Source organism: Solanum stenotomum, chromosome 7, assembly GCF_019186545.1.
Source record: "Solanum stenotomum isolate F172 chromosome 7, ASM1918654v1, whole genome shotgun sequence".
Lineage (NCBI taxonomy): Eukaryota > Viridiplantae > Streptophyta > Magnoliopsida > Solanales > Solanaceae > Solanum > Solanum stenotomum.
The window spans coordinates 59,093,077-59,114,832 of record NC_064288.1 but is presented as its reverse complement, the minus strand read 5'-3'; the positions used below and the strand labels follow the sequence as shown (position 1 = coordinate 59,114,832).

General features: G+C 33.8%; 4 protein-coding genes and 1 pseudogene across 4 annotated transcripts; 4 read left to right on the top strand and 1 right to left on the bottom strand.

Moving 5' to 3' along the window:
* Positions 1-336: 336 nt before the first annotated feature.
* Positions 337-1,745, top strand: LOC125870674 (geraniol 8-hydroxylase-like; annotated as a pseudogene).
* Positions 1,746-2,744: 999 nt separating this feature from the next.
* LOC125870669 (geraniol 8-hydroxylase-like) lies at positions 2,745-5,793 on the top strand. The gene is made up of 2 exons (XM_049551163.1): positions 2,745-3,670; positions 4,975-5,793. Exons 1-2 carry the CDS (start codon positions 2,768-2,770, stop codon positions 5,572-5,574), a joined length of 1,503 nt encoding a protein of 500 aa, XP_049407120.1. The 5' UTR covers positions 2,745-2,767; the 3' UTR covers positions 5,575-5,793.
* Positions 5,794-6,348: 555 nt separating this feature from the next.
* On the top strand, positions 6,349-7,949 carry LOC125870100 (putative F-box/LRR-repeat protein At5g02700). Its single transcript, XM_049550457.1, has 2 exons — positions 6,349-7,305; positions 7,797-7,949. The coding sequence occupies exons 1-2, from the start codon at positions 6,349-6,351 to the stop codon at positions 7,947-7,949; spliced, it is 1,110 nt and encodes a 369-aa protein (XP_049406414.1).
* An 824-nt stretch (positions 7,950-8,773) lies between these two features.
* On the bottom strand, positions 8,774-10,300 carry LOC125870099 (putative F-box/LRR-repeat protein At3g44810). Its single transcript, XM_049550456.1, has one exon. It carries the CDS (start codon positions 10,298-10,300, stop codon positions 8,774-8,776), a length of 1,527 nt encoding a protein of 508 aa, XP_049406413.1.
* Positions 10,301-18,722: 8,422 nt separating this feature from the next.
* On the top strand, positions 18,723-20,241 carry LOC125870670 (probable F-box protein At1g60180). The gene has a single exon (XM_049551164.1). It carries the CDS (start codon positions 18,752-18,754, stop codon positions 20,192-20,194), a length of 1,443 nt encoding a protein of 480 aa, XP_049407121.1. The 5' UTR covers positions 18,723-18,751; the 3' UTR covers positions 20,195-20,241.
* The last annotated feature ends 1,515 nt before the right edge of the window (positions 20,242-21,756 follow it).

Genomic DNA, 21,756 nt, shown 5'->3' with positions numbered 1-21,756 from the left:
ATCCAAGCTTTGATCCCTAGTCTACCTAATTAAGAAACGTGATTTGTTTACTATCTTACATATTAGGAGGGCCTAGTAATATGTTGAATAAATAAACAATAGACTCTCTTTTTTTCTTTTATTAGACACTCCAATGTTAACAAATTAAGTGTGTGCCCTATTAATGTACATATCACTTTCTATGTCATGTAGCACGAAATATTTAATAGGTATATATATATTTATATATACTGGAGTATCTAATAGGGAAAAAGGTACTTTTAGTGGCGGAGTTAAAATTTAAATGTCAAAATAAATAAAATACACAGAGCATTTCTGAGCACCTTGAGCTATATTTTTTTATGACGATCCACATGTATTACATAGGCATTATTTGTGGATTATTATTACTTGCATGGAATTTGATCCATGGTCGTAACAAGAAGAAACTTCCACCAGGACCAATCCCTCTACCTTTAATCGGAAATCTCCACAACTTATTCGGTGCTCCACCCCATAAGTCGATAGAACGGCTTGGTAACAAATACGGCCCAATAATGAGCCTCAAATTGAGCCGATTACCCACCGTAGTTATATCTTCATCAGCCGTGGCTAAAGAAGCCGTCAAAAAACACGACTCAGCCTTTTCCAGTAAAACACCCAAAGATGCAGTCGAAGCCCATAACCACCATAAATTCTCCGTCGTATGGCTACCGGTCGACAGCATTCGCCGGAAAAATCTCCGGGCAGTAGTGAATTCATGTATTTTCTCGACGAAGAAGCTCGATGCGAACCAGAATCTCCGGTCCACGAAGATCTCAGAGCTTATTGCTTACTGTCATCGGTGCAGCCAAACCGGTGAGGCCGTGGATTTTGGTTTAGCCGCTTCTGATATCGCGATAAATGTTTTATCGAATGCGATTTTCTCCGCTGATTTAGTCGATTTGTGTGAGAAATCGGAGAAGAAATTCAAGGATGTGATCCGGAGCGTTACGTACCAGATCGGAAAGTTTAACATGGTGGATTACTTCCCTGTGCTGAAATTGATCGATCCTCAAGGGATAAAAAGAAGCAATTGTGATAGTGTTGATAAAATGTTTCGAATTTTTCGGGGTTTTATTGAGGAAAGATTGAAGCAAAGGAAAAACAAGTTGCAGAAGAAAACCGAAGACGTTTGGATATTTTGTTAAATATGAGCAAGAAAAAGATGTCAATAATAATAAGATTGCAATGGATTATAATCAAATCGAACATTTGCACTGCATTTTGAAAGAGACCTTGCAGATACATCCGCCTGTTCCTCTTTTGTCTCACAAGGCCGAGCAAGAATTTGAACTTTGTGGCTACTTTGTCCCAAAGGGTTCACAAGTGATAGTGAAGATATGGTCAATTGGTCGGGACCCTGTTATTTGGGAGGATCCTTTGGTGTTTAAACCTGAAAGGTTTTGGGGTTTGAATAATATGGATATTCATGGTCAAGATGATTTTGAGCTCATTCCCTTTGGCGTTGGTAGAAGAATGTGTCCTGCGACATCTTTGGCTATGAGGACCCTTACCACTATGTTGGGTTCGTTGTTGAATTCATTTGATTGGGTTGCTGAAGGAAACGATGATTTGGATGCGAAAGAGAAAAGTGGTCTTATATTAGGCAAATTACGTCCTCTACGACTTGTCCCAATTTCACTATAGGACTAAATTTGATGAAAACTTATGTAATAAAGTAGAGCCAGTTGTTATATTGCAAAATAATATTATGGATGCCATTAATTTCCTCCTTAAAGCTCCAAGCTATAGTTGTGGTTTTGTTGATTATGTTAATCACAATCAAGGAGTCAAATTGTATAGCAAGAACATTGAAATTGTGATCAATACACCATCTCAATCCAATCTTCTTGATAGCCCGATCCTCAGCCAAATTATATAGAAGAAAATGATCAAAATGTATCATGATTATATATATGACCCATACGTTTTCTCAGAATACCTCCACCACGGACACTAATTTCTCGATTATCTTTAGAGCAATCGTCAATATTAAGCGTGTATTCTCCATGGTTAGGCTTGGTTAGGTTTACTCCAGATGACATGGTTGATGTCGAATTTAGGCTTGATATTATCCATCATTCGACTAATGTTTTGAAAGTTTGTGGGGAACTTTAGAAGGGGAATTGGGAAGTAAGGATCAAATATACAAGATATATACTAACTACAACAGCAACGCATGATTATAATTTTTTCTTCATTCATCAAAGTTATTTAACTACATTTTCTAACATAAAAATCAAAAAACTTTATACCTACTAACATAAGAATCACATATACCGAAAAATTTAACTTGAAGTAGGTATTTTTTTAATATCTAATACTAATACAAATTCAAGTAAACAAACTGACCTTACCTGACCCAATCCAAATCCAAATTTGATGGTTAATAACCTTTTACTTTTTTATTTTTTATTTTTAATTGAATAAATTCAAATTCAATTAAAAAGAATCATCTAATCAACCCGATTCGAAACTAGTTTAGGGACTAAATATCTTTACACACTTGACACTACTAGGCTTATCCAAGTTTTGATCCCTAGTCTACCTAATTAAGAAGCGTAATTTGTTTAAAACCTACTCTCTCTCTCACTCCATTTTTAATTGTCATATTGCATTTTTCGAGTGTTTATATATATTGGAGTGTCTATTAGGGAAAAAAAGTCATCAAGTGCAAAAAAACATCTCTCTCTATATATAAAGTACAAAAAGTATTTCTGAGCACGTCAAGGTACTTTTTTATGATATGATGTCAATTGATATGTATTACATAGGCATTATATGTGGATTATTATTACTTGCATGGACTTTGATCCATGGTCGTAATAAGAAGAAACTTCCACCAGGACCAATCCCTCTACCTTTAATCGGAAATCTCCACAACATATTCGGTGCTCCGCCCCATAAGTCGATGGAACGGCTTGCTAACAAATACGGCCCAATAATAAGTCTCAAATTGGGCCGATTACCCACCATCGTTATATCTTCATCAGCCGTGGCTAAAGAAGCCGTCAAAAAACACGATTCCGCCTTTTCAAGTAAAACACCCAAAGATGCAGTCGAAGCTCATAACCACCATAAATTCTCCATCGTATGGCTACCGGTCGACAGCAGTCGCCGGAAAAGTCTCCGGACAATATTGAATTCGTGTATCTTCTCTGCAAACAAGCTCGACGCGAACCAGAATATCCGATCCACGAAGATGTCAGAGCTTATTGCTTACTGTCATCGGTGCAGCCAAACTGGTGATGCCGTGGATTTTGGTATAGCTGCTTCTGATATCGCGATTAATGTTTTATCGAATACAATTTTTTCCGCGGATTTAGTGGATTTGTGTGAGAAATCGGAGAAGAAATTTAAGGATGTGATCCGGAGTATTACGTTCCAGATCGGAAAGTTTAACATGGTGGATTACTTCCCTGTGCTGAAATGGATCGATCCTCAAGGGATTAATGGAAACACTTGCGCTGGTTTTACTAAACTGTTTCGGATTTTTGGGGATTTTATTGATGAAAGGTTGGAGCAAAGGAAAAAGAACCAGAAAATCAAAGACGTTTTGGATATTTTGCTAAATATGAGTGAAGAAAACGATGGCAATGGCAATGGCAATATTGCTATGGATAGAAATCAAATCGAACACCTCTGTCTGGTAATTAATTCATGCATGCATCGTCTATACTATTCCAGTTTTAGTTTATTGCTAATTAAATGGTTTGAACTAGTATTTTTTTTTTAAAATCAGGACATTACTTACTCCGTCACTTATTTTGAAATAAGTGAATTGTTGAGATAATACACATTCAATTGAGAGAAAAAATTTAGGACATAAAATGAATACCACTTTTTACTTCTACCTTTTTAGATACTCTCAAAACTATTCTTCAAAAAAAATATAAATAATTCAAAGTAAAATTCTAAAAAGCAATTAACTCTCTTGAAATTAATGAGGAGCAAAAATGGTAAACATAAATTCCAACAACTCTCTTAAATTTTGAACAATTCACTTATTTTGAATTATGAAAAATGATTTAATAATTCACTTACTTTAAAATAGAGGGAATATGTTTGACTTCATATGTCCCAATACTCTTTCTTTTTTGGGAAAAGAACGTTGTATCCTAATAAGCAAAACTATTTACAAGTTGTTGTTCCTTAGTTTCATACTCTATGTGTTTAACTACTAATGTGCATTTAGTGTTCGATACCATCTGATATGAAAGAGGAAGATATATATATATATATATATACTCTGATGGTATTAAGGATGAAGAAGTAGTGGTTCCTTGAATTGAACAAGGAGCAGTCGGGTAAATGGTTTGGACCTCCAATCAGGATAAATATATTGAATTGGGTCCAATTTAGCCAAATACTTTACTTGATGGGTCCAATTTATATAGTTTCCCCCATTTTTTAAGTCTCGAAAGCACAGGGTGGTCCTTCCCTTCTTACGTCATCCACCACCCTATTCTATCCATATATCCAATTATAGTTGGGTCTAAAAAAGAAGTCACATTTGACAACTATTTACTAACCTTATCTCCATTTTATCTTCATTGGATTCATAACATTCTATTGTGAAAAAAGTCAACTAAAAATAAGCATTAAAGTGATTTTGATTAATATAATAAAGTAAACTTGATATACGTATTTATATAGCTAATCGATCCAAGTTTTGACGCTAAAGGTAAAAAAGCACTAATAAGCAATATGTCACCTTTTAATTTAGATGTTTTTTCATTCCTTCCATTTAGATAACTTATCTAGAATATATGAAGTTAGATCACTTAGCTGTTAGCATTTACATACTTCAAAAATTTCCTTTTTCTTCTTCAATTAAAATTTCATGTTCTATACGTCCCAAGTCCAACTATATCATACATAAAATTGAAACAGAGAGATTATTACGTTTTTGAATATTTCTTCAGCATATTTTCTGTTTTCGAGTGGCTGCAGGATCTTTTCATTGCAGGAACTGATTCGAGTTCCGCTACATTAGAATGGGCAATGCTAGAGCTGATGAAAAATCCACACGCAATGAAAAAGGCTAAAGCGGAACTCGCACGAGTTGTTGGCAAAAAAGAGGCAATAAAGGAAGCCGATCTTGTTCGACTTCCTTATTTGCATTGCATTTTGAAAGAGACATTGCGGATCCACCCGCCTGTTCCTCTTTTGTCTCGCAAGGCCGAGCAAGAATTTGAACTTTGTGGCTACTTTGTCCCAAAGGATTCACAAGTGATAATAAATATATGGTCAATTGGTCGTGACCCTACTATTTGGGAGGATCCTTTGGTATTTAAACCTGAAAGGTTTTGGGGTTCTAATGTTATGGATATTCGTGGTCAAGATGATTTTAAGCTTGTTCCTTTTGGTGTTGGTCGTAGAATGTGTCCTGCCATATCTTTGGCTATGAGGACCGTTCCCATAATGTTGGGTTCGTTGTTGAATTCATTTGATTGGGTTGTTGAAGGCGGCGATTATTTAGATGTGGAGGAGAAAAGTGGTCTTATAGTAGGCAAATTACGTCCTCTACGACTTGTCCCGATTTCACTATAGGACTATATATGGATCAAATTGGACATGAAGAACTGTTTCAATTGGCATGGAAGTAGCAAAAACTTATGTAATAAAGTGGAGTCTTGAATGGTGGAGATAAGTGAGGGTTTGATGGAATCCATAGCTTCTCCGTAGACCTGTATTTATATTAAAAAATAAAATAAATATATATGTATATGAACTTATGAACATCCTATCAAAACTATTGACTGATGTTTAGTGGTAAAGAAGGGGCCAGAGAATGCTTTCTAGTATTTTTATATATCATTGTTCGTTAATATGTTTTTTTTCCTTCTCCACCTTCATCGCTATTATCAATTATGACATAAAATAACCAATTTTTTCAAACATAAAACTACTTCCACTTTTGCCATAAAATATATGGTACATTTAGATATAAAATAAAAACTTACATCATGTATATTTTTAAAAAATCATACATATATAATAATTTTTATTTAATAATAATAATTTGACTCCGTCACAAAATATAAGCACATGCGTGTGAGAAGTAATATTAAAATAAATAATATATACTCACTCGTGTCGTAGAGATAAAAATATTAGTTGGAATAATTTTGAATACGTACAGTGAGAGAAAGATGTGGTATTTCTTTTATGGTATTTTTGCTTTTGGATGGAAAAAAATTCTTTTAAAAAAATAAATTTAAAAAATTTACCATCCTTTTTTTTTTTTTTTCAAAAACCATCATTATATAATTAGGGGTTGTGTATAGGTTATTCTAATTTATATCGTTGCAACTTCTCCCTACCATGGCTGATCTATTGCCTGAATGTCTCATTCATAAAATACTTTCTTACCTTAGTTTAACAGAAGCAACTCGGTTGAGTATTCTCTCGAAAACATGGTTGCAAGCATGTTCGACTCTTCCCAACTTGGAATTCACAGTTAAGTATCGCAACAATTTGAAAATAGTGGATAATATCATGGAGAGATATCGGGATGAAAAAATCCCTATTGAAAAGTTTGAATTATCAGACTTTAGTTATTTGCGTTTAGTTTTCCCTATGTTTGATAAATGGCTTGACATTGCACTTCAGAACCGTGTACAACATATTGTCTTCGGTGTTCCTAGCTATACGTCGTACCCCTTGCCTATTTTCAAAATCTTTGCATCAAAATCTTTAAGAGAATTGGTTCTAAGGGGTAGTAATTTAAAGCATGTTTCATTATCTAGTGGTGTGGTGAAGTGCAATTCGTTGAGAAAGCTTACTCTATCTGATGTAGTTTTAGATGAAAACATGCTTCAGACTCTACTTAATAGTTGTCCGTTTATTTTCAATTTCATCTTTGATAATTGTTACGGGTTGAAAAAGATTGAGCTACTGAATAATCTTCAAAAGATCAAGTTGGTTTTAATTTGGAAAGCTGGAAACCAGCTCGTTAAAATTCAAGCACCAACTCTTGAACACTTGTCTTATGTTACTCAACCGGAAACTTCTCCTAAGTTGGATATTGTTGATGCTCCAAATTTGGTGTCACTTGTGTATGAGGGAAATCTAGTGCCCACGATTTTCGTGGATGATAAATTGCCATGGAGTTGTCATCCTAGGAGACTCCTCCTCGAGTCAAATGGTACAACGATTGCATATGTCATGGACCGTTTAATGTACATGAAGAGTTCGAGTCAATTAAAAGAACTAAAACTCTATAGATTTGATTGGGGAGAAGTGAGATGGCAATTTGTGGAACTCGGAAGGGGAAAGGAGGCAATAAGGTACTATACCGAGAGGAATAGATTTCGTTTTTTATTAGATTGGTGATACAGTTAATTTTTATCTCTTGTAAGTACTTCTCTGTTTCAATTTTGAGACACTTGTATTAGATATTTTAGTTATTGCAAACTATTACTGTGTTGAAAAGAAAAACTTATGTGGTATACAGTTGTGTTTTAGACTTCTGCTTTCTGTGGTCTGTGCATCTGTTCTTGTTTGGTGGGAGTATCGTCTATCGAACCACTAAGCACCTTTCTTTTTTTAGACTAATATAATGTCGCGTTAAATAGATGTCTATGGACCTGGCTTTTAGATATAAATAGAAGTTGTAGTACTTCGTTCTGAGACGTTTAGTGTATGAACTCCACAATAAGGATTCATATGTTCCTGTGGCAGCTTGACAAAGGCAAAATCGAGTATAAGTTGTCTCTCTGACCATTTACTATGGCACGTATTGCCTCAGTGATTACCTGCTTTTGTTATAGATCCTCTTGTTTGTCAAAAAGGGACTAGTTGTTCGGTATGAAACCTTTGAACAACTTAACTGCATTGATGCTTATGCATCTGCTATTGATAACATGAAACTCGAGGTCAATTTTACCAGACTTGTGGTTTTTGCATTGAATCAGTCTATATGATTTGTTGATTCAACTCCTATTGATAGCATGAAATTCGACAGATAAAGATAGTTGCAGGTATCAATGGGACTTTGTGTTGTTAAAACTAATACATAATTAGGCTTATGTGATTCTCCCTCCATTCTGAGTGTTTTATATGATCAATTATTTTCATCTGTATTAAGTAAAAAATGATATTGGTTTCACAAGGATTTCAGGTTAACAAACTATACTAAAATAAATTTTGTATGGCCCTTTATATTTTGGAGATTCTCTTGCACATTAGGGTTAATACAGATGATTCTCCCATTTACAAGGATAGAATCACGGAGAAGTCCCTATCGATAAGTTTAAATTATGCAACGTTTCAGACTATGAAGTTTTGTGTCTGATTTATAAGTGTCTTGGCATTGCTCTTCAGAATGGTGTAGTAGATCGTGTTTATAGTGATCCTCTCGTTTTTCTATTCTGATGTTAGGCAAGTTAAATCTACTGTTTAAATCTATGACCTATAGGTCACACAGAGACAACTATACCGTTGCTATAAGTTGAGGAAATATACTGTTTCACATCATATTTCTCTATTCTGATCTTAGGCAAGTTAAACCAATGATTACACAAAAACTAATAATTCATATTGCCTTCCCTTAAAAGAAATCCAAGTATCAAACTAACATAAACAAAATCAAATTTTACGACTAAGAAAAAACCTCCGATAGAAGATTAAAAAAAGTAAAGCTCTCTGCATTTATCTGATAAAAAAAAACAGTTTTTGCTGCGAAAAATTGAAGTGCATTTCGTTACTTCTAAGAGAATAAGGGAGTTCAAATTGCGAATAAACTGCTTCACCAATCTAATAAAAAGAAATATTTCTCCAACGTGCTAACGGTCCTTATTGAGAGCTCTCCTCTTTTGTGTTCTACAGGATGCCAACTCTGATTTCTCTGATCAAATTTGTAGACTTTTGCCTCTTTTAATTGACCATGCCTTTCATGAAAAATAGCGCGTCTCCAATTCTTCATATGCATCAAACAACCCATTTCATGAGAAAGAGAGCGTCTCAAACTCTTCATATGCATCAAACGATCCATGAAACATGTAAACATTTCACTTGTTGATTGTAGGTTGAGTTTCCTGGGACGACAACTCCACAGCAAGGCATCCACAAACTTCGAGCACTCTCCAGTAGGCCTTAAAAAATTTACATCTAAAACGTCCACTTTGGGGATAGCATCTCTACAGTGCAGCTGCAAATCATTCATGTTGATCTCCTCGTATTTGTGAAAATAAATGGTAACTTGAGACCAAGAGATCGAATCTGATAGAGATTGCCTCAGCTGACAAAACCATGCCGCGTCTACATTGAACAAGGGATAAAGAATCATTTGTGACTGCTTCAATTGTCTTGATTCTTGTGCAAATTTAAGCTGAGGAATATCATGTCCTTTATACTCCAGCAAAACCAAGTTTGGAGCATAAATTGCTCCGATTTTCCTGCAATTATGAATCTTTAAGACCTTTAGGGATCGACTCCTGCAAACGTTAAACCTTCCTAAAGAAATGTTAGCTAATACCAATTTCTCGAGGCAGTAAGGTCTGAAGATAAGGCGGTTGAGATATATATCAGATATCTTCGTACATGATATCTCTAAAGATTTCAGATTCTTATATTTATCAATATTCAATTTATTCAAACAAAAACTAGAATAATACAAGTTTTCAAGAGTTGGTGCTTCGATTTTAATGGGATGGTCAATATCAATGGCAAGTGACTTGATCTTAGGAAGATTCCGGAGCTCAACATTTTTCAGCCGAGTACAATTCCTGATGATTAAATCAACAATGAAGGGACAACTAGTGAGTATAGTCTGAAGCATGTTCTTATCTAAGCGTACACGAGATAGAGAAAGCTTTCTCAAAGAACAACAGATCACCACATTACTAGTATTAGATAATGAAACATGCATCAGATCACAACCCATCAGGACTAGTTCTCCTAAAAAATTTGCTTCCAAGAATTTAAAAATAGGAAAGGGGTATATTTTTGAATGTGTAACATCTCTATACACTAGATGTCTTACTCCATTTTGAAGAGCAATACCGAGCCATTTATCAATCAGAGCGGAAATACGATCAGGCTTTTTAGAGTTGTCAAATTCAAACTTGTCAATAGGAATATTTCCGTCCCTATATCTCTCCATGATATTATCCACTATTGCTATGCTTTTCCCCGAGAATTCCAAGTTGGGAAGATCCAACCAGGCTAGTAGCCATGTTTTGGAGAGAATTCTCATCCGGGATGCTTCTCGATAACTAAGATAACAGAGTATTTTGCGAATGAGGCATACAGGCAACATGTCAGCAGTCCCCATGGCTTGGAAGTTGCAGGGTAAGTGACAGTGAAAAAGTAAATCAAAACCCTACATATTCTAGGAACCCTATTATACTGTTAGCACTATTAAATTTATCCGCACTTTTAGAACTGTTGTAACAAACTTAAATAATAGCTTACCAAATTTATCCACGCTTTTAGAACAAACAGTTATAACAAACTTAAATAACAGCTTACTAATATAATGATAAAAATATATTATTATAGAAAATTCAAATATGTTACATTTCAAGTTTGAATCTTTTTTATTATTAACACTTGATTTTATTGTTATCTTTAATTTTTTTATCACTCGGGGATTTTTTGTCTTTTTTAAATACTTGGGACTTTTTCTTTTTTAGTATAAGCCTACATATTTGGTCTCTTTTACCTATTCCATACTAGCTAACTTGTTCATTTTTATGAAAACATTTTCAAACAGAACTCAAAGGTAGGAAAGTTGGCTCTGTGCTTTATTTATTTTAAATAGATTTCGCAATGACATTTAGCTTCCAGCAGCAAGAAGTTAGAACTGGAAGTGGGCTGCGTTCACAGTACTTGACAAGATAGGTATAAACGAGAGTGGATATATTTTCCTGAGGCATCACACGGTCTAGAATGTTAAGAAAACTATTGAAAGGAAACCGATGTCAGTGTAAGTACCTCAATGTGATCGTATGAGTGGGATTATTAAGAAATGAAAATGGAGAACGAAAACGCCCTTAAAGGAAAATGAACACAGCTGAAGAAACTAATCTGATTGCATCTACGAAGAAGGAAAGCAGAGTTCCTTGGTCTTTGTTGGGTGCTATAACTACATTTAATTGTCTTAGTACTAGTATGCACTACTAAGTTTGAGTATGAAAACGCACCCAAGGGTGTGATTTAGTGGTCAATAAACTGTGTTAAGTACCATGAGGTCTCGAATTCAAATCTCAACAGAGACAAAAACACTGTGATGTCTAGTCTTAGCAGATAGAGTTAACTGGTGATTTCTTCCAGTTTATTCTATCCTTGATGGACAGGTTCCCTGGTACCTGTTGTTAGTGAGAGTCGACAAATATCTCATGGAATTAGTCTAGGTTATCTCAAGTTAGCCCAAAAAAAGGTGCTAAATGGTTCTATACTGCAACCAAATAAGAAAAGATGCAAAGATCACAGATATCACAAGTCTAAATTAGATTTATATGCAGCATAGCTTTCTCTTTTCAACAAAGTACATACTTCAGAGGTCTCGAGATGAAATTAATAGGCCTATAAGTTGCATACAAGCGAAACTACTTTTAGAATTATAAGACAAACACAGTGAGATCTCTTATTTGAGTATATCTCAATTGATTCTGTGATTTTGAAGTACAACATAACAACTATAAGTTGGCCTCAGACTAGCATATCATATCCAAATATCAGAAAATGCTCCAAGTATCAAGCTAACATTAACAAAATCAAATTTTTACGACTGGGAAAAAACCTCTAATGGAAGACAAAAAAGAAGTAAATCTCTCTGCATTTATTACTTTTTGCTGCGAAAAATTGAAGGCATTCGATTTGCAATAGAATATACTCCATCACCAATCTAATAAGAAGAAATATTTCTTCGACTTGCTACTGGTCCTTATTGGGAAATCTCTTCCTCTTTTGTGTTCTACAGGATGCCAACTCTGACTTTTCTGATCAAATTTGTAGGCTTTTGCTTCTTTTAATTGACCATGACGCAAACTCTTCATCTGCGTGAAACGATTCATGAAACATGTAAAAATTGTAGTTGTTGATTGTAGATTAAGTTTCCTGGGACGACAACTCCTCAGCAAGGAATCCACAAATGTCGGAAACTCCCAATTCGGCCTTGAAAAATTTACATCTAAAATGTCCACTTTGGGGATAGCAACTCTAGGTTGCAGTAGCAAATCTATCATGTTGATCTCCTCGCATTTGTGAAAGTAAATGGTAACTTGAGACCAAGAGATCGTCGAATCTGATAAAGATTTCCTCAACTGACAAAACCATGCCGAATCTACATTGAACAAGGGATAAAGAATCATTTGTGATTGCCTCAATTGTCTTGATTCTTGAGCAAATTTAAGCTGAGGAATATCTTGTCCTTTATACTCAAGCAAAACCAAATTTGGAGCATCAATTGCTCCTATGATCTTGCAATTATGAATCTTTAACACCTTTAGGGATTGACTCCTGCAAATGTCGAATCTTCCAAAAGCAATGTTAGCTAATATCAGTTTCTCCAGGCAGTAAGGTATGGAGATAAGGTGGTTGAGATATACATCAGATATCTCTGTACATGATATATCTAAAGTTTTCAGATTCTTATGTTCAACAATATTCAATTTATTCAAACAAGAACTACTATAATACAAGTGTTCAAGAGACGGTGCTTGGATTTTAACGTGTTGGTCATTACCAATGACAAGAGACCTGATATTTGGAAGATTCCGGATCTCAATATTTTTCAGCCTACTACAATACCCAATGATTAAATCAACAATGAACGGACAACTACTGAGTATAGTCTGAAGCATGTTATTGTCTAAGTGTACAAGAGATAGAGAAAGATTTCTCAAAGAATGACACGTCACCGCTTGACTAGCACTAGATAACGAAACATGCATCAGATCACAACCCGTCAGGACCAGTTCTCGTAAAAAATTTGCTTCCAAGAATTTAAAAATAGGGAAGGGGTATGATGTTGAAAGTTCAACATCTATGTACTCTAGATGTCTTACACCACTTTGAAGAGCAATACCGAGCCACCTATCAATTAGAGGAAAAATATGATCAGACTTTGTAGAGTTGTGTAATTCAAACTTGTCAATAGGAATATTTCCGTTCTTATATCTCTCCATGACATGATCCACTATTGTTATGGTTTTGCCCGACGAGACTGTGAATTCCAAGTTGGGATGATCCAACCAGGCTAGTAGCCATGTTTTGGAGAGAATTCTCATCCGAGATGCTTCTTCATAACTAAGATAACAGAGTATTTTGCGAATGAGGCATACAGGCAACATGTCAGCTGTCCCCATGGTTTGGAAGTTGCAGGGGATGTGACAGTGGAAAAGTAAATCAAACCCTATATATATATTCAAGAAACCCCAATATATGGTAATACTAGTAAACTTATCCGCACTTTTAGAACAGTTATAACAAACTTAAACAATTGGTTACAAATATAATAATAAAAATATATCATTATAACAAACAAAATCCTAAGATTTCAAGATTGAATCTTTTTTAATTATCAACACTTGATTTTATTTTTATGTTAATATTTTATCACTTTGGGATTCTTTTTCTTTTATAAATATTTCGCCTAATTTTTTTTAGTATAGCCACATACTTTTTCTTTTTACCTTTAAATCCTTAAATTTATTTCATACTAGCAAACTGCGTTGGATTATTATGAAATGAAAATGGAGAACGAAAGCGCCCTCAAAGGAAAATGAATACTGGTGAAGAAACTAATCTGATTACATCTAAGAAGAGGGAAAGCAGAGTACCTTGGACTTTGTTGGGTGCTAAAAAGAGATATATACGATGCTAAACTACGTTTAATCGTCTTAGTACTAGTTTGCACTACTTAAGTACCAAAACGCACTCAATGGTGTGATCTAGTGGTCAAATTACTATGTTAAGCACAATGAGGTTTCAAATTCAAATCCCAACGGACACAAAAACACAATGATTTCTAGTCTTAGCGGACAGAGTTAACTTTTGATTTCTTCCAGTTTATTCTAGCCTTGATTGGCAGGGTTATGTAGTATCTGTTGTTAGTGAGAGGTGAGAGATATCCCGTGGAATTTGTCTAGGTGCGTTCAAGTTGGCCTGGGTACCACGGTTAACCAAAAATACCAAAGTGAGTACTAAGACAAAATTGTTACTATGCACCAGCAGATTTGAGTGTGATTCAAGTATTACACTGGGATCTCTTATTTGAGTATAGCTCAATAGATTCTGTGACTAACATATCAAATAGAAGTATCAAGCTAACGTTAACAAATCAAAATTTACTACTGCAAAAGAACCTCCGATAGAAGATAAAACAGAAGTAAAGCTCTCTGTATTTATTTGATGAAAACCAATTTGCTGCGAAAAAATTGAATTGCAGTTTGTTACTTCTAAGAATAAGGGCATTCAATTTGCAATAAAATAAACTGCATCACCAATCTAATAAAAAGAAATATTTTTCCAACTTGCTAACAGTCCTTATTGAGAGCTCTCCTCCTCTTTTGTGTTCTACACAATGCCAACTCTGACTTTTCTGATCAAATTTATAGACTTTTGCTTCTTTTAATCGGCCATGACTCAAATTCTTCATCTCCCTCAAACAATTCACAAAACATGTAAACATTTCACTTGTTGATTGTAGATTGAGTTTCCTAGGACGACAACTCCACAGCAAGGCATCAACAAACGTGGGGCACTCCCCAGTCGGCATTAAAAATTTTTCATCTAAAACGTCCACTTTGGGTGTAACAGCTCTACACTGCAGCTGAAAACTTTTCAGGTTGATCACATTGCATTTGAGGAAACAAAGGGTAACGTGAGACCAAGAAGTCGAATCTGATAGAAATTTCCTCAACTCACAAAACCATGCTGCATCTAAATTGTACAAGGGATCAAGAATGATTTGTGAGTGCTTCAATTGTCTTGATTCTTGTACAAATTTAAGCTGAGGAATAACACGTCCTTTATACTCAAATAATCGCAAATTTGGAGCATCAATAGCTCCGATGATCTTACAATTCCGAATCTTTAAGACCCTTAGGGATTGACTCCTGCAAACGTCAAACTTACTTACAGTATTGTTAGCTAATATCAATCTATCAAGACAGTAAGGTATTGAAATAAGGTTGTTGAGATATCTATAAGATACATCTGTATTCGATATCTCTAAAGATTTCAGATTCTCATAGTCAATAATATGCAACTGTTTCAAACAATAACTAGAATAAGACAAGTGTTCAAGACCTGGTGCTTGGATTGTAACGGGTTGGTGAATACGAATGGTAAGTGACCTGATATTACGAAGATTCAAAAGCTCAATATTTATCAGCCCAGTACAATGCTCAATGATTAAATCGACAATAAAGGGACAACTATTCAGTAGAGTTTGAAGCATGTTCATATCTAACCGAACACAAGATAGAGAAAGCTTTCTCAAAGAATGAGAAATGGCCATAGAACTAATACTAGATAATGAAATATGCATCAGATCACAACCCGTCAGGATTAGTTCTCGTAAAAAATTCGATTCCACGAATTTAAAAATAGGGAAGGAGTATGATGTTGAATATCTAACATCTCTATACACAAGATGTCTTACACCATTTTGAAGAACAATGTTGAGCCACCTATCAATCAGAGGGTAAATATGATCAAGCTTTGTAAAGTTGTGAAATTCAAACTTGTCAATAGGAATATTTCCGTCCCTATATCTGGAGTTAATATCTCAAAAGGTAACTCAATTTTGTCAATTTATCTAGTAAAGTCATTAAACTTTGTTTTGTATCAATAAAATCATTCAACTTAGATATTTATATCAAAAAAATCACTCTATCAAATTTATTATAAAAAAATATTGACTTGACAAAATAAATTATTTTTTAATGCCATGATACAAAATTCATTAAGAGATTTTTACGGAAAAAACTTTTATGATATTACTTTATATTCAAAAAAAAATCAAATTTCAGAAATTATTTTTAAACACAAGTTTGAATTATTATTTTTCAAGTTTCAACATAAGCTAACTATACGGTGGAGTTAAAAAGGAAAAAATTTAATGTTTGCTTCTACCGCTACCAATCTCTGTAGCCTGAATCACAATTCCACCGAACAGGCCGACATCATCCAAACACTTACGCTTTTTCTAGTTGAAAATAACACCAATTAATCTTTGTAGCATGAATCTCCATTATCTTTAATTTATTAATTCCATATAAAAAAATAATTTATTTTATGATGTCAATATTTTTTTAATAATAAATTTATTTGAGTGATTTTATTGATACAAACGATAAGTTGAGTGATTTTATTGATATAGATGTCTAAGTTAAGTGATTTTATTGATACAAAATAATGTTTAATGACTTTACTAGATAAATACTCAAAGTTGAGTGACCTTTTGAGATATTAACTCGTATATTTCTTAGTGACTTCATCCACTATTGTTATGCTTTTGCCTGAATTGACTTCGAATTCCAAGTTGGGAAGATCTAACCAGGCTTGTAACCATGTTTTCGAGAGAATTCTCATCCGCGTTGCTTCGCCATAACTAAGATAACAGAGTATTTTGCGAATGAGGCATACAGACAACATGTCAGCTGAGCCTGTCCCCCTGGCATGGAAGTTGCAGGGGAATTGACAAACTGCGGTTGTTATAACAACTGACAGTGGAAGAGTAAATCAAAACCCTATATATTATAGGAACAGTATACTGTTACACTAGTAAATTTATCCGCACTTATACCACAATTATAACAAATTTAAATAATTTACTAATATAATAATAAAAATATATTATTATACAAAATCCAAATATGTTACATTTAAAGTTTGAATCTTTTTTACTATTAGCACTTAATTTTATTTTTATCTTTAATTTTTTTTATTCACTTGGAGATTTTTTGTCTTCTATAAATACTTGACCACTTTTTTTTTTATTTTTTGTATAGCCTACATACTTGGTCTCTTTTTACCATTTCATATTTACTTCCTTTTTCTTATTTAAATTTATTTCGTACTAGCTAATTTGTTTATTTTTATGAAAACAATTTCAAACCTACTCTTTATCTTTCAAAGTTAAAAAAAGGCATAACATATACAAGTGATATGTCCTCCAACTTTAAGTGTGCATAGATAGACTTAAACTTGTATAAAGTTGAACAAATAAATACATGAGTTCTACGTGACATAATATACGTAGGGACACCGCATAAAATGCAAATTGTCATGTAAGATGACATATAAAATGTGTGTATTTATTTGTTCAATTTTATTCAAGTTTAAGTGTTTGTTTGTGCACACTCAAAGTTGAAGAGCATAAATGTAAATTAAAGCAAAGTTAAAGGGCATATTTATGTATTACTCCCTTTGTCCCAATTTATGTGACACATTTCGGATTTTGAGATTCAAATAAGTCTATCTTTGACCGTAAATTTTTCCTATATTTTTTAGGCATTTTGAATTATCAATTATTGAGACTTATAGTATTTTTTATGTAGTTTACAATTATATAAATTTCATTTTTAAAAAATTGAAGATTTCACGAGCAAATTCTCGGTCAAACTTAAATTGTTTGACTCTCAAAAAGCGAAATGTGTCACATAAATTGGGACAGAGAGATTATAGTTTTCCCCGTATAAACTATAAAGTTATGGAACGTCTTGTAAGGGCATCTCCAATCCTACACTCTATTTTACTCTCCAAATATAGAGTACTCTATTTTTTCAGATAATCAATTCTCTATTTTACTCTCTAAAAAAAAATCTTCTTCTCTCTCCTCAATATTATATTTTTATTTCTATTTCTATTTCATTTTCTTATTTCATAATATAAATCCGTTCTTTCTTTTTTCAAAATAATCACCCTATATAATTTTCATGTAATATAAATTATTATTTTTTTAATTCTTTATTTAATATAAAATTATATTTTATTGTAAATTTTAAAGAACAACTACGAAAAATTGAGAAAAGAAATCAACAAGCACAACCGCAATCACAAAGACAACAATTTTCTAGATGATACACTCTTTTTTCCGAATATTGTTAAATCTAAAAATGACCTGCCGGATTACTAAATTATTGTTGTGAAAAACATTATGTTATATATTGTATTGTATTGTTATCTTGTATTTAAATTATTATGCCATGTATTGTATTTTTAAATTAAAATTTTCATTTTATCATTTAAATTTTGTGCATTCTTCGTAGTGAAAATCAATAATAATATCAAATTATCTCTTAAAGTGACGAAAATTGAAAAAATATATTTAAAATATTGTTAATTCGGGATGAAAGTAGTATATTTTAAATAACATATTTTTTAAAGTGTTGTACTATATTTAAAAAGAAATACGAATATTAGAAATTTATTTAATAGGCCTTATATGAAAAATAATATGTTAGTTACAAACAATAGAAATAATATTAAAATAATGAAAAAGTGAAATGGAAAATTTGGAGAATTACTATCCGCCTCTATATAAATAGAGAATAAAGAGTTTTTTAGAGAGTGGTTGGAGACCCAATTCTCTATTTTACTCTCCAAATATAGAGAATGGAGAGTAAAATAGAGTGAAGTTGGAGATAGTCTAAAAGTAATTAAGAAAAAGGGAAAAGTCGTTAGAAATTAATTAGGGTTTGTTAAGTATATATAGGGCTTTATTTTACCTTTTTTCCACCGTATTTGTCAATTCCCCTTTCAAGCCTAAAACATGGCCGCCACCGCTGACATATTCTCGGAATGTGTGATTCACAAAATACTCTGTTATCTTAGCTATGGCCAAGCATCCCGGATGAGAATTCTATCTAAAACATGGCTACAAGCTTGGTCTACTCTTCCCAACTTGGAATTCTTAGTTGAATATTTCGAAGAAACAAAAATAGTGGACGCAATTATGGAGACATACAGGGAAAACAAAATCCCCATTGACAAGTTTGGATTTTCAAATTGTTCGAAATTCAATCGTCGTCATCAAGTTTTCCCTCTGATTGATAAGTGGCTTGACACAGCTCTTCAAAATGGCGCAAGAGATTTAGTCTATGTAGATCTTCTCTACTCGGTACGATTATATCCTTTTCCTATTTCTAAAGTCTTGGCAGCAAATTCTCTAAGAGAATTGGTTCTGAAAGGTTGTAACCTTATGCATGTTTCGTCATCTAGTGGGTTCGCGAATTGTCATTCTTTGAGAAAGCTTTCTCTATCTTATATAATTTTAAGCAAAAATTTGCTTCAGACTTTACTTAATAGTTGTCCTTTCATTGTCTCTTTCAACCTTGATCATTGTTCGGGTTTGGTAAAGATTGAGCTTATGAATCTTCAAAAGATCAAGTCAGTTTCCGTATCAATAAATAGAAACCAACATGTGAAAATCCAAGCACCAACTCTTGAACACTTGTTTTATAATGGTTATTTATCGGGAAATTTGGTTGTCGTTGGATGTCAGAATCTAAAATCTTTAGAGCTATCATATGTGAAGATATGTATTGGATTTCTCCATAACCTTATTTCTAGATCGCAATCCCTAGAAGTATTGAAGATTCAGTATTGTGTGGGCATAAGACAGATTGAAACTTCGAATTTGGTATCACTTGAGTATATAGGATATCAAATTCCTGAATTTAAAATTGCGAAAGCTTCAAGTCAATTGAAGCATTCAAAAATCGTTCTTCATGGCAACAACAATTTAGATGCTGCGTGGTTTAGTAAGTTGAGGAAGCTTCTATCGAATTCGGCCCCTTGGTCCCAAGTTCTCCTTTGTTTTCCCGAATACAATGACATCAAGATTAAAGATTTGCAGCAGCACCACGGAGTTGCTAGCTCCCAAATGGACGTTTTAAATGTCAACATTACAAGGTCATATGGGGAGTGTCCAACATTTGTGGATGCTTTGCTATGGAGTTGTAATCCTAGGAGACTCAACCTATCATCAACGGTTGAAATGATTACATGTTTCGTCAGTCGTTTGATGTATATGAAGAATCTGAGTCATTCTTCTTCGGAAAGAAGCAACCCTTGGCATAGTCAATTGAAAGAAATAAAAGTTTTTGATGGGAAAAATCAAGAGCTGCAACTTGTAAGTGGGGAACTGGTGATAAGCACCCTTTCAGAGGACAGGAAGGAAGTTTATTTTTTATTAGATTGGCAATGTAATTAATTTATCGGTATTTCAAAACGAATGCACTTGTTCATTCCTAAACTTTATTAATCTGTTTTATGTCTAGCTTTAAATTCTTGCACTTTCTCACCATTGTCTAAAATTGTGTTGAAGTTGAAGCATAAGATTCTTTATTCTGTCTTTCTCACCATTCTATAGTGAAATTCTTTCCTCTTGCATGTGCTATGGCCTAGCTAACGTCAACAAAATCAAGTTTTACGAATGTGAAAGAACCTCTGATATCAGAAGTCTAGAAGTTAGATCTATACGCAGCATAATTTTCTCTTTTCAACAAGGTACATACTTCAGAGGCCTCAAGAAGACTTTAATAGACCTATCACTCTTATCAGTTGCATACGCACGCGACAACTTTTAGAAGACAGGACACTGTGAGATCTCTTATTTGAGTATATCTCAATTGATTCTGTGATTTTGAAGTACAACATATATAACACCTATAAGCCGGCCTCAGACTAGTATATCAAATCCAAGTGTCAGAAAAAGCTTTTAACAGGCAATTATCGATGACAAACGCATCATTTATTCACCAAACATAGTTTCTTAGTGTCTTGATGTTTCCAACTTTAATCACACTTGACATGACTATTCTTAAGAAAAATACTAATAAGGTACTAAACGGGAGAACTTAGATGTAAAGAGTACCTATGGGGTGGGTCTGATGTTAAGAAGAAGATGTCAGTAGTTTCATAGAGTACATTGAGGGCTAAATACCAAGGAATGCAGCTTATGGAACCTTGCATCTTGTTGATAAGTTGCTTTGGCAAGTAATTGTTAATAAGGACTCACTACGGGTTAAGTCAGTGCATGGCATGTATATGAAAGAGGGAGAATATGTCAGGAGACATGATGCTCCTGTAGATAGCAGATGGTACTGGAGGAAGATCCACTCCATGAAAGTAAAAATGTAAAGCTGGCATGCGCAAGATAGATACAGAATGACTATGGGATGTGAATACTCAATCACAAGGAGCTATATTGATCTCAGAGGGCACCATAGCAGATCAACCATTGCTGAATGTATTTGGAGTACATGTACAGACAGCTGAGATATACATACAAATTAAGAGGGTGATTTTAGATAGAATAGACATACTTAGTTCATCAAGAAAGCTTGTAAATGTTGTGGTTTCTTGCAAACGCTGCAAGTGTAATTAGTATTTGTGTTTTGTTGGAGACTCAAGGGCCTCTTTGAGTGTATGTTTTTGTTCTCGTAATGGTAATGTTTACATGGTTACCATAAAAGTCTCAGGAATTTTATCCCCTAGTGATACCAAATTTGGATAATCAATAGTATCCAACATAAGACTAGACTCTTTCAAAACACAAAAATAAGTTCAGTGCTCGAGCGTTGGTGCTTGAGTTTTAATAAGCTGGTTTCTATCTTTCCAAATTAAAGTTGACTTGATCTTTTGAAGATTCAACAACTCAATCTTTTCCAACCCTGAACAATACTTAAAGATGAAACTAACAGTCTTAAGTAGAGTTTGAAGCATGTTTTCATATAAATGGACAGCAGTTAGATAAAGCTTTCACAATGATTG